At 33.8% G+C, this 13,834-nt stretch overlaps 1 protein-coding gene across 2 annotated transcripts; it reads right to left on the reverse strand.

Annotated features, from left to right (window-relative positions):
* Window positions 1-10,645: 10,645 nt before the first annotated feature.
* On the reverse strand, window positions 10,646-12,230 carry LOC104773650 (E3 ubiquitin protein ligase DRIP1-like). 2 transcript variants are annotated; one of them, XM_010498295.2, is made up of 4 exons: window positions 12,204-12,230; window positions 11,713-11,828; window positions 11,104-11,203; window positions 10,646-10,966 (listed from the first exon to the last, which is right to left on the reverse strand). In XM_010498295.2, exons 2-4 carry the CDS (start codon window positions 11,801-11,803, stop codon window positions 10,774-10,776), a joined length of 384 nt encoding a protein of 127 aa, XP_010496597.1. In that variant the 5' UTR covers window positions 11,804-11,828; window positions 12,204-12,230; the 3' UTR covers window positions 10,646-10,773. The 2 variants fall into 2 exon arrangements, with proteins under 2 accessions (XP_010496597.1, XP_019098259.1); XM_019242714.1 differs by lacking the exon at window positions 12,204-12,230 and adding an exon at window positions 12,093-12,122.
* Window positions 12,231-13,834: the final 1,604 nt, after the last annotated feature.

Below are 13,834 nucleotides of genomic sequence, written 5' to 3' on the forward strand. Positions count from 1 at the left end.
TGACGTCTAGGGATAGCTTTTCACCGGAGCGATTTGGTAGTTAACGGTTGGTTTTCATTTTAGGGTTTCGTCTTTGAGACTGTTCTTTTCTGATGTTTCTGTCCAGTTTTGCTATAAGTCGTTTTTGGTTGTGTGGCTTGTTGTAGGGCGTTTCTGGGCTGTTTCAGACGTTAGGAGGGTCTCAACTGGTTGTATTGGTTGTTATAATCAGTTGATAAGGTGAGTGCATGACCATGGCTTATCTAAGCCTGAGAATCCTTTGTTTGCTTGATTTGTTGTGTTTTGTGGTGTTGTTCTTGCTTGTGGTGGTTGTTTTATGGTTATTATAGGTTCATGAGGCTTTTGGGAGAGTTTGGGACAGATTGTAGGCGGATTGAAACGGAGATTCGTCGTTCGGATTCGTGCAGTTCGCGTCTGTGAAGGGAGTGTCGATCGACACGAGTTAGGTGTCGGTCGACACCATGTTTGGCCAGTGTCGATCGTCACCTCTCTGGTGTCGGTCCACACCAAGTTGCTTCTTTCGTGATTTTCCTGGTTTGTTTGTGTTTGGTTGTCATTTGTTAAGCATTGGTTTCTCAGTTGCTTGTGTGTATAGCCCAGTAGATGGGAGGATTGCCTCACTAAGTATTTGTGATAATACTTACGCATCTCAATTGTTGTTTGTGGTGTGCAGGTTTGTGTTGTGGAATCATGGCGATGAGGAGGAGGATGATCTAGGGTCTCGTTTGTGTGTTATTGGATTGTTGGATATGTTGTTGGAACCTTGGATAGAGATATGCTAGGTTGATGGATAGAATGCTTAGGATTGTTATTGTATTGATGTTGTAATGGTTTTGTATGGTTGGTATGTTTCCGCTGTGTGTACTGGTTGTTATTGGTTTAATGAGGAGTCGTGGTTTGGGTTGGTTTAATTTAGTAGTATAGGCTGCATAATTGTTTATATTGTATTTAATTATTAAAAAAAAAAGGTCGGGTTGTTTCAAAAGATCCCGAGCACATTTTCCCGCGCAACCCCTTTACTGCTTCCGTGACTCTCCTTAACCCAGCATGTATCATGGTAGACATGCATAGTTTCTGTCTTTAATTTATCACGAGTCCTCCACGGCTTCATGTGTTCGTTAAGAGCAGAGTCGACTATAATCTTTTCAGAACCCCATATGCACCAATTTGTTCTCTAATGACAAATGTGAAGCTTCAATAGTGTTGTTGGAGCGTAAGCGTGTTCCCTCTTTTCCTGAAGAAGATGTCTTACACATATCATTATCCCCTGTTTCAGCTTAGGAGTACCCCAACTTCTATCATTACTTTTGATAACCTGCAGTTTATGGTTCATATAAGCACCATTCACCCAGATCCCACCAGGCTCCCCCACACGGGCAGTACATGATGGAATAGTGGAGCGTTGCTCTTCATATGCATCTTTACTCTGGCTAAGAAGCACCAATTCTGATGAAGTTATCAAGCCTGCATTTGACATTTTGATCAATATTGTTGTGCTCCTCTTCTTATGACCAACAACCTGTAGCTTGTTATCCTTGTTAATTGTCAACTGCTTATAGTTCACAAATATTCGATACACCTCCAAGCCGCTTTGTAACCCTTCAATGATGGTTCTTCCATCTTCAATTTCTGTGACCCTTCTACTCTGCAGCTTCATGAACATCTGATCATGACAGTAGAATTCTAAGATTCCGTCTAAATTAGCTTGTTCAGCTGTGATCTCTCCCGGATCCCACGCTCGGCTCACGACAGATGATTCAGAAGGCTTATTTCCAATCTTATGAAGCTTCAGTCTTAATCTTAACACACCACAACCAATTTCCACCTTCTCTAGCCAATGCCACCAAGATTGTCTAAACTCTATACCACCAAATTCCCATATACAAGTAGCTCTTTTAGAATCACTGCGCTGTTTGAAGCAGTCATGTAGAACTTGTTCAACAAAAAGTTCTCCAGGATCCCACACTCGGCTCAGAACAGAAGATTCATAAAGCCAATCTCCATTCCTGAAAACTCTCTCCCTCTTAGAAAATCTAGTGATAAGCAACTTCTCATTCTTAAAGCTAAGATAAGCAAGGGTATAAAATTCTAGTTTTGCTTCAAGCTTCCCATTGTGAGCACCAAGACAGACCAACATTTTCAAAACGCCATCCATTATATCATTTTGAAATTCTTTGCACCACTCTTTCAGCTCTCCTAACCCCTTGTATCCACCTGGTTCCCAACTGTAGTTAGCAATTACCTGGTTGCAGGGTAGTGTCTTGTTCGTTCCAGCATGAATTGTTGAAGTCATAGCATCATCATAATGACATTGTAGAGCCTACGTTGTCGCTTGAAGTTCCTTGACCTTACAAATGATTTCCTGAAATGCATTCTCTTGAATCCTTCGCAGCTTCCATAACCTTCTATCACAACCCAACAAATCCATCAACGATCCATAAACATGTCGATCAATTAATCTGCTTCGTTTACACACTTCCTTGGCAAGAGAAAATTTCAAGCACACTTCGCCAATTGTGTGTTTAGTATTGGTGTGAGATGACACAACATTATTACTCACAATCAACTTATTCAGAGGAGGAAACGAGAATGTCAGAGTATTGTTTTTCTCCTTTTTCTTTGCAACCACCCATGAGTAATGCTTCATTCTGAATGAAGCTATCACCACTCTATATCTTTCCCTTGACCTTCTTTTCTGAATTTGGTGGAATCGTTGTTTGAAACAAGCTCTCCGAGTTCCTGCATTGTGATTATCATTTGCCATATTCACTGCCATTGAATTAAACTTATCGTCACCAAGATGCAACCGATGTCGTGGCGAGTGAACTCTAAAGGCTAGTTGTAAAGAGTTAGAACAAAGATCCTTCTTCATTCTTCTTTTTCGAACCTTGTGGTAACTGCGTTTGACAGGAACCTTTGCACGCTGAAACTTGGAAACTCCATAATCATAAGAAACTTTATGGGTTGAGACGCACACCACTTGTTCGACAGAATTCCCAATAGAAATTTTTGTGTTCTTCAAAGTGTTGTGTTCACATCCTGAAATCTGGATGTCTGGGAGCTTCTAGATAGTGTTCTTGTGATTGATCATTGACATCATATGTTCCACATGAGCTAGCGTTTGTTGCATAAGATCATAACTCTCTTGAGTAAAATGCATTTTTTAAGTAAACCTTGAGTTCCTAAAACCTCTCAATGTAAAACACCAATTGATAGAGCCAGACTTGGTTCTATCAAGGAAGTAACAGAAATAGATGAGAATAAGAAGAAGGAGGTGAGAAATCAGAAGAAATGAAAGGAGGAAGGAGAAGAACAAGAGAGAAGAAAGTGTTTGAATGTTTTGATTGATCTTTTCGATCACGTTTACAGAGAGAACTAAGCAACTTAAATACAAAGAGACTGGACTTAAACCATAAGCCTTGGACAAGGCCCACAAAGGCCCAATAATCTGATCCGAGTCCTAACACACCATTGAGATAAAATTATGTCTCCATCCTCGTATAGTGTCCAAAAACCTTCTCAGTCTTGGATTGTGGCCATCTTCATTAAGTAGTCTTGTGACATTTATGTTGTCCCCATCAAACATTATCGAACAGTATCCCAATCCCCAGCATGATTGTATTGCCCATACTAAAGCAGAGCATTCAGATTCTTCTATAGTCAGATGTCCTTGAAATTTACCCATAGCACAGTGTAGCACTTGGCCGTTTGAATCCCTGATTATCCATCCTAGTCCAGAGTCTCTGTCACCTTCATGAGGTAATGCATCATAATTACACTTTACCCAGCCTGGTCGGGGTCTTGTCCATCCAGAGCATCGCTGTCTAGTTCTCATGTGATCTGGTTGGTTGTTCGTTGTTTCTGTATGAGTAAGCCAATCCTCTGTATCCGATATTGCTTGGTTGATGAGAGTACTTCCACTTGTTAACTTCTTATTAAAAACAATATCATTTTGACATTTCCATAAACGCCATAAAAGCCAAAAAGGTTGATATCGAAATGTTGCATCAAAGGCCTTATCTTTATATAGAGCAATAAGTGACAATAACTTCTCTTCAGCCAATTTGTTAGGATCGCATAGTTGGGAAATGGGAAAACCTGCCTTTCTCTAGACTTGAATTGCGTATGGGCATGAAAACAGCATATGGTCTGTTGTTTCAAGTATAGAACAGCACCTTGCACAGTATGGATTCACCTTGATGTTTCGTTTAAGTAAATTCTCACCCACTCCAATAGCCCTTGATGCCACTTGCCACAAAAAAAAATATTTTTGCTTTGGTGTTATCTGCATATGCCAGATTCCAGTTGCCAGTGACGGTGAAGTTGACAATGGTGGTTGTGGTCTCTCTTGATCCATCCTTGAATTCATCGCCAGCCAATAGCCATATTTAACTGTATAAGTTCCATCTTTGGTGTGGCTCCATAAGTAAGTATCAGATGATGGTTTTGTAGGGAGGAATAGTTTGTAGATCAGATATCGATCTTCAGGCAGGATCACTTGTTGGATTTTATCTTCATCCCATTGCTGAGTCAACGGATTGATACTGTCTGACACCAACAAAGTAGAGTCGGACATTGGTAGTACCCGTGGGGGCCTAGCAGGTAATGTTGGCAACCATGGATCAGAAGCAAGGTTCGTAGTAGAGCCATCTCCAATACTTGTTTGGATTCCTTTTTCCAATAGTTCCCGACCAAATAGTAGCGAGCTCCATCCATAAGAGGCTTTGTTCCTCTTTTTGGCCGTGAAAAAGCTTTCATCTCTGAAATATCTCACTTTTAAGAGTCTGAATAAAAGGCAGTGGGGTCTATTTATTAGTTTTCATGCTTGATTAGCCAAAAGAGCTTGGTTAAACATGTGTAGATCCCGAAAGCCTAGACCACCATTCCTTTTAGACACAACCATCTTCTTCCAAGCTACCCAGGAAACTTTACGTTTGTCTTTTGTAGTACCCCACCAAAACCGAGCCATCATGCTATCTATGTCTGAACAAATCTCCATTGGAAGGTGAAAGCAATTCATGGAGAAAACAGGCACCGCATAACCTACTGCCTTGATTAGAGTTTCTTTACCCGCTGCTGTTAAGAATTTTGTATGCCAGCTCTCTGTCCTTTGTTGAACATTATCTTGAATATATTTAAACATCTCTATCTTCCTTCCATTGAATTGTTATGGGAGACCAAGATATTTACCTCCCCCAGCCGTAGTAGAGATATGGAGAATGTGTTGCACTCTGTCTCTTGTATGTTGATAAACATTTGCACCAAAGGTGATTGCCGATTTGTCCAAGTTTATCATTTGACCAGACACTTTCTTATAAACCTTGAAGATCTTGAGAAGGTTTGAACTGTTCTTATAATCAGCTTTGAGGAAAAACAAAGAATCATCAGCAAATAACAAAGTCGAACATTAAAAAAAAAGTTTTTTAAAAATTTTTATTTTATAATCTGCAACATTCAAAAGTTATTCTCTTTCCGTTTTGTATTAGAAAATGATTAGTTGAAGTTCCTAGAGACCTGTTGACTACTTCTGTTCGAAAGATGTTTGATAGCTTCTATTATTTTTATGTGTAATCGATAGACTCCATCCTATCTGTTTTAATTAATATTTTTTTTTTTAAGTTTCGTCTAATTCGATTATTCTCCATTTTATCCGGTTATTTTTAGTTTACAAATATACAATAATTTTTTTTCCGTCTGTTATTCAACATTTAGATTAAAATTTTGTGATGTTTAACAATAATGCTCATAAAACCATAAACTTAGTTTTTAAAATATGTTTTCATGTATTTACCACAATTTAAAAAAATATTATAGTTATGTATTTTAAATTGTTTCTTCATTAACAGGAGCTGAACTATACATATAATTGATATCATATATACATATATATATATATATATATATATTAGTTTAATAAATTTTTACACTAATTTTCGATTAATCCGACTATCACCTAGTAATTTTTCAAACAAAAGTTATATTATACACCAATACATGGTCACACACGTATAAACAATATAAATATTTTGTTAATTATAAAAGTTATTGTCATCACATAAGTTACATAACAATATATATAAACAAACATGTATGATGTGTACAAACACTATAACTATCTAATTTCGATGCTTTATTTGTAGTTCTGATGTTGATCAGTGTTGACCGATGTTGAAAAAAAAAATTCTTTTTTTATAAATAACCAAAAGTATAAAATAATTACATACTTTTCCTTAAAAGAAATATATAATATTTTATTAGAATTAGAAAGTACTTTGGTCTAACGTTGGTTTTTCAATTAGAAAAAGGTAGTTATATAAAGATGGAAGATTTCTGATTTTTGCAGGCAGAGCCGGCCCAAAGGCCAAGCCAATGAAGCATGAGCTTGTGGCTTTATTTTTTGCTGTGTATTTTATATATAACTTTCAACCTTATTTTCAGAAAAGTGTGTTTAGTCTAGTGGTATTTGTATTGGTTGGTTGGAATGAGTTCTTCGGTTCGTCTTTATTAACTTAGAGCCGGCTCTGCTTTCAGGATCTCCCTTCATTCCAAATTTACTAGAATAGTTCCGCTCCAGTGCTATGTGAAGCCAAGTATGGCTTTTAATTCAAAGGAGCGTCGAAATCATTGGAGAGGCATGAAGTGGCTTTTATCACCAAATGCCAAACATGTCAAGAGAACAAGTATGTTACATTGTCACCAGCAGAGTTTTGTCACCTCTCTCAATCCTAAAACATGTATGGATTGATGTGAGCTAGATTTTGTTGAAGGCCAAACGCTTTAACTATATCATGGCGATGGTGGACTGTGAGAGTATATGGTGGACTGTGAGAGTAAGTACAACCCCTTCATTGCTTTGAAACACATGTTCGAGAAAGGTAATGGCAGAAGCCTTCATAAGAGAAGTGGTGAAGCTCCACAAATTTTCTGAACCATTGATATCTGATAGAGACCGTATTTTTCTCAGTAGTTTTTGATGTGAGAGCTACTTAAGCTGCAAGGATCAGTATTGCACAAGTGTACTGCATACCCATCCTCAGATACATGTGAGAGCTGCTTTCAAAACAGAAGTAGTCAACAGGTCTCTAGAGACGTATTTACGTTGTTCTAAAAGCAGATGTATTTACGTTGTTTTGAAAGCAGAAGACCTTCTTCTTGGATGCAATGTTTTCCTTAAACAGAAAACTGATACAATTCATCTTAGTTTTTTTCCATTCAAAACATGTCATGGATTTTTAATTTTTATCTATGGCAGTGAACCTCCAAGGTTGTTCAGGTATGAAGACACCACAGATTAATCTTCATGTAGAGGAGTTATTGAAGGATAGTGAGAACATTCTGGTGAAGCTCAGTTAAAATTTAGAGGTAGCTCATGATAGAATGCAGAGGGAAGCTAATAATTAAGCACCGCAAAAATTTTGAGTTTGAGTGGGGAATTGAGTGTATTTAAACTTTAGACCTTATAGGCAGAAGTCTCTGGTTCAAAAAAGGAACGAAAAGTTGACACATAGGTATTTTGGTCCTTAACAAGATTTCAGCAAGAATTGGCCGGGTTGCTTACATACTGAAGTTTTTTCAACATAACAACGTTCCCCGAGTTTCAACTGTCCCAGCTTAAAATTGCAGTACCAACTACCAACATAGTACATTGTCCAAGAGTTTCTAAACATCCTTACTCCATCACTTGAGTGGACTATTAAGCTAGAAAAATTCATAAATAGCGTAAGGCTGTGGAAAATAATACAACAAAACTGTTGGTACAGTGGAAAGGGCTTTTCTGATTTGGAGCACTCAACTTGGGAACCTATGTCAAACTTGTTGGATTTATTTCCCAATTTCAACCTTGAAAACAAGATTGGCCAATTTCGGAGGAGTATTGATAGACTAAGAGCTCTCATGGCCTGTATGAGAAGAAAACTCATAACAAAAGAGAAAAGAGCTTGCATGGTGGCTAAAGTCAAGTGGGAGCTAATTATAGAAAAGACTCTTTAAGAGAGAAAGAGAGTTAAGTCTTTATCAATAAATAATGTCTAAACGTTCCGTTTAAGTTAATATACAACTGGGATTTGTATTTAAGAAGGTCTCTCATTTTAGGGTTTCCTTATCAATCTAAGAACATAAATTATCACCTCTCTTTTATTCTCTTATGTCTTCTTCTCTTCTCTAATCTCTATTTCTTCTATGTTACTCTTAACTCTTCTCTGTTAGACTCGACATCTAACACATTGGTAAAAAAAAGGTTTAGAATTTAACATTTTACTCATTGGGTAATAAGTATATAGGTTTTGAGAAAGAAAAAAACAATTTGCTCGAGGTTTAGATATTTGACATTTTTGTATTTCTTTAATTCCTATGTCTTTTTTTTTCTTATTCTTTTGTTCTTTCCAAGACAAAACAAAAACAATTCAAATATTGTCCCGCCACCAGAGTTCGACTACGGGGATTCGAATTTTAACATAGTTTCCTCCGGTCCCAGGAAATTAGTCTTTGGACCTAGAAAGCCTTTATGATCACTCCTGAGTTATTAAAAAATATATATATAATAATAATAATAATAATAGTACTTCTTTGGGTTTCTGCTAACAGCGAATTGCGATGTTTGTGTCATCAAATTATAAGTTACAGAAGTAACTAAAGTTATTACAAAATTGAAAGAACAAGAGACATAAGATAACTAGAAAATGATTTTATATTATATAATTACGTGATAAAATAAATTATAAAATTAACGGTTGTAGTAATTTTTGTGGTCAAATAGTTAAAAATAAAAGACTATGAAAAATATTTGAAGTCAAATTATGATTGTGGGCAGTCAAATTTTTACCGCAAAAGTTATAAGATTTTTGAATTATAAGAATCATTGATAAAATATCTGCATAGACTTCCTCTTTTCTTAATAGATTGATATTTTGACAATTTTACATATATTAAAAAAAAATTATTTTTTTAATAAATTAATTCGTAATTACTTTTAGTAGAAAGAGAAAATATAAATCTTAGATAACATGATATGTTGGAAAAAAAAAACAGAAAGTAAAAAAAAAATTCAGTTTTTTAATTTACAATATAAATTTCTTAGGAACAAAAAAAATTCTAAAACATCAATATATTAAGAACTGAGGTATAGTATTAGACTATTAAAAAATCAATCATATGTAAAAATTTATACATATTGCAAAAAATAAAAATAAATTGGAGGACAAAAATTGACAATACATTACATTTTAATTTGTAAGGATGATACATACATTTATTAATACATTTATTAATGTATACCCGACGCACGGGTTAATTAGTATTTAATACTAGTATTGTTTTTCCATATATAATATTCTAAATATTACTAATTAAACTCAACGATAATTGAAAGTAAAAATTTCAAGTTTAAAATTATATTATCTTAAAATATCCTTGAAAATTATAAAACCAAAATCTAACACATTACTTCAAATAAATAGATGAAATAGTGGACCCAGGATGAATTTTATACCAGGTCAAACACAAGTAAAAGTTTTTTTTGATGAGAGTATATGTGTTTTTTTCTCATTAACCATTACGAAAATTTTAAAATTTACCCAGGTCATGTGACCTGCTTTACTTGAACGTAGGTCCGCCACTGTGAAATACGTATTACAATTTTATAAAAACAAAAAATATAAGAAGTACAACCACAATGGGTGATCGAAAATCACCGAATATAAAGAAGAAAAAAAAAACAGTAAAATATGAACCAGCACGGTACGCTTCGGCTGCAAACAATGTTTACGTACTAATTCTCTTAACACTGTTCCATATAAAGATTAAGCACTAATTAACTATATACAAGGTTCTGCAATTGTTGAGCAAGATTGGAAAATTCCACTGTATATATATAGTGCCGTAAGATAAGATAATTGGATATAGTTAGGGCTTAATCTTTGAACTATATGTACAATCATTGTCCACTTTAACCAAGTCGCTTTAGTTTAGTGGTAAAGGGAAAAAAATCCTGCCATCTAGGTTCGAGTAGCATTTGCCACGAGGGTTCGAAATTTAACATGGTTTCCCCTGACCCCAAGAGATTAGTCTTTGGGCTTTAGGATAACTTCTGAATTATCAAAAAAAAAAAATACTTACTCTTAATAGTATTCCACTTTTGAAACAATTTAGACGACTAACAAGACATCATCGACAAAATCATGGAGAGAAATTTAAATTTGTAGAACAGCATGCTTAGTATATAAAATACCCATTCGTTATTACCTAATGCTACGAAAACCACTTTTCCAATAAACTCATATAATTAAGCCATTTATATTCCTCATCCTCGTAAGCCTAATTAATCTACATAAGCTTAATCGCTCAACCACATATATCTATCGCTCGACACGTAAACCTTGTTGCTCGGATCAATGTACAATCCATATATATTGCATGAAATATATATGTTGTAAATCTACTTATTCACTGTATATTCAAAACTCTGTTACTCGTATTGAATAAAATGAAGCAAAAAAACTAAAAAAGCTGTAACTCTTTTCAAATTTTGTTGCAACATTGGAATAATAATATTCATAAATCTTTGAAAAAAATATTATGTTTACAAATCATAGTTGATAAATTTATCTTAATAGATTCTTGAAATGATCCTCTTTAAATAAATTATAGATAAAATCAAATTTTTATATTTCCTTTATTCAAAATAACTGAAAAGCAAATAGGGTTTGAATCCAAAAGAAATTATTTAAAACATAACATTTGCGAAAGACAGGAAATATAGTCTTGAAAAATTATTTTTCAGATCTTAGCCTTCCCTTTCGCGTCGATCACCATGTCTTTGAGACCATCATCAGAATCGGTCTCCTCATCTTCATCTTCATCAGAACTCTCAGATTCCTCCATATAGTCATCATCTGATCCTGCCTCCTCATCTTCAGTATCTGAAAGCAAGTTCTCCCTTTCCATTGTTAGCAAAAGGGGGTCGTCAAATCTGTCAAGCACATTAACGAAATTAATTTGAAGAATTAGTGTTCTCAAAGGATATATGAACTATTAACAAAATATACCAGAAGAACTAACACTATTGTATTCTTAAAATTTTTCGATAAAATAGATCATAGTACATACCTTAGTCTTCTGAGAGGGTCTGGACCAAGGTCAGCATAGCAGATTGGACAACAGTGCCAGGCATGTTCTGTTATCTTGCCATGAATGCATTTCCAGCAAACTGTTTACAGATATATCAGAAAACAAAATTACTCGAAGATAAAATATGTATATCTTTGAATCAAATCTAATAAATATAAGAAATAAATGATTCTAGTATTAGAAAAATTAATTCTCGTACTGGATAAACAAATAATATCAAGAATAAATGAAGACTCACACCAATCATGATTGGTCTGAACCCTAAACTAATTCCCAGTGATTCTAGTATTAGAACAAATTCAAGTCCAAGACGACTAGCTAATTAATGAGATGAACTTGGTCTGAACCCTAAACTAATTCCCAGTTATTAAAAAAATAGTTTTTTTTCTTTCTTTTTGTTATTAGGAGTCTACGATAGTTAAAGGAGCAAATCAAAATTAAATGAAAAAAGAAACTCAATGTAACACTGGACTCGCGAAATAGAAAGAGAGTTAACAAAATAAATCATACCAAAGGTACATAATACATTGAAATCCAAAAGCCTAAATGACTAAAACAATATAGTTAGAGGGTACTGAGAGAGCTTACATATGTGGCGACATCCATTCAGGGCTGTTGCTTCGTCGAACAACTTGGTACAGATGACACAACTGTACAGCTTCCTCATCTTGTCATCCATCTTTGTTTCGGTCTCTTCCCACTTTCTACCAACAACAACAAAATTAAACCACAAATTTTAACCTCAACATCCAATATATATACCCAAAGATGTTTCTCATAAGATTCGTTATCCCTATTTGTTTGAGAACTAATTAGTTTATCTATAAGATACAGTATATGAACAATCATATTGAAATCAAAAGAGACAAATATATGTGTGTCAAACCGGTGTAAGAACATAATTCAAAACAATTGTTTAAGAAAAAAAAAACAGAAGTTCATACAGATCTACAAAATAAGGAGCATACCCTGATGTCAAAGAAAAAAAAAAAGAAGAAGGTCTTACAAATCTAGAAAATAAGAAGAAGCATATGTACCCTGATGTTCAAAAAAACAAAAAAAAGACAGAAGAAACACACCTGTGTGTTCTTCTTAGTAGTGATAGCCTATATGTCTGGCTTTAGTGGCATCAGGTAACAAACAGATATATAAGTGTCAATCAGGAAATATCTTTTTNCAAAAAAAAAAAAAAAAAAAAAACTGGAAATATAAATTTACTATTTAAAAGATGCTTCATATTTCACCTAAACTAAGAAAGAAATCTTTGTATTCTAAATTTCACAAAGAGGTGACTAAAGTCAATGAAACAAATATAAATATAATTAAATGCATTATATCATTTTCTTCAAATTTCTATGTATCCAAGATAAGGTTCATCATGGACCAAATCATTTTTAGTAAAATATAAATTTGTAGATTTATTCCAGCAAAGCATTTGTTTTTTGCCAGCTAAAAAAATAATATAATTTTTCTAATTTTCACCTTTCATTTGTTACTTTTTTTTTCTTTTTGTTTGTGCAAAACATACTTGTATTCATTCAATCAACCCAAGAGAGGAAAGCAAATGGTAGATAAAAATACATAATCTTGGAACACAAGCTTATAACAAATATGACAGATAACATAAACAATAAACATAAATGATAGGTCTATGGAAACTCGGAGAGAGGCTAGCTAGCAACATGTCACATGCGATATCATGCTGTATCAAAGACAATTCCGTGAACAGTTTAAAAATTTTAGAGATCGACACTATCAATAGATTTTGTGACTTTGATAAAGGGTACTTAGCCACATGCATCGCCGGGGGAACCACCATGGAGCAGCTACTTTTGTTGTTCTTTAGATATCACATAGTTCACAAGAAAAATAATTAACGAATAATTAGCTTTATACACTTTATTCATATGAAGGATTTGTGGTGGTATATGTATGCAATTTCAGATAAAATTCATTTGAGTTTTTTTGTCAATATTATTATTAATTATTCAAATTTCATACATTGATGATTTTCTTTGACTACCACATATTAACTTTTCTCTCAGTGCAACAAAAAGATTTTCTTACTGAAGAATGGTACATGAATAGCTTTAATCATATACTATAGTTTAGTATAATTGTAAATACAAATTAAAGATTACTCACAAAATTTTGTTTCAACATTGTACCATTTTCTTTAACCTTTTGATAATAAGATTTTAAAGTGTTTCAATTAATTATATTAGCGTCAGAGCAATAATCAACATCCCCTATATATTAATAGAGAAACATTCTTGAAAAAATGCTGATATGTATCGTCGCCAGAGAGCTCGAAGCACATTTTAGCAAATAACCCTCATTAATTATACTAATTACATCTATGCCACTATAGATTTAAATCAAAATTCATTAAAACTATTTGTAGCCATTTAGTTTGAATCTATATTACTGTTCTTTAAAAAACAACAAATTATTTTTTAAAATTGATAATTATTCATATTTTATTAAAATAAAGTCCATACAAATTTCTCCACCATGTTAAAATTCTTTTCTACATTCAAATATTTCACGGTTCACAAATTTGAATATTAATAAAAATTAGTTACATATTTTGTTTTATACAAACGAATCTTAGATCTCAAATAATAATTTTACTCATAATAATTTTATTTGAATCGATTTATCTGCACTATGTGCGGGTTGTTTACCTAGTACTTTTTATTGTGAGAGT

This window comes from Camelina sativa, unplaced genomic scaffold (assembly GCF_000633955.1).
Source record: "Camelina sativa cultivar DH55 unplaced genomic scaffold, Cs unpScaffold00604, whole genome shotgun sequence".
Classification (NCBI taxonomy): Eukaryota; Viridiplantae; Streptophyta; class Magnoliopsida; order Brassicales; family Brassicaceae; genus Camelina; species Camelina sativa.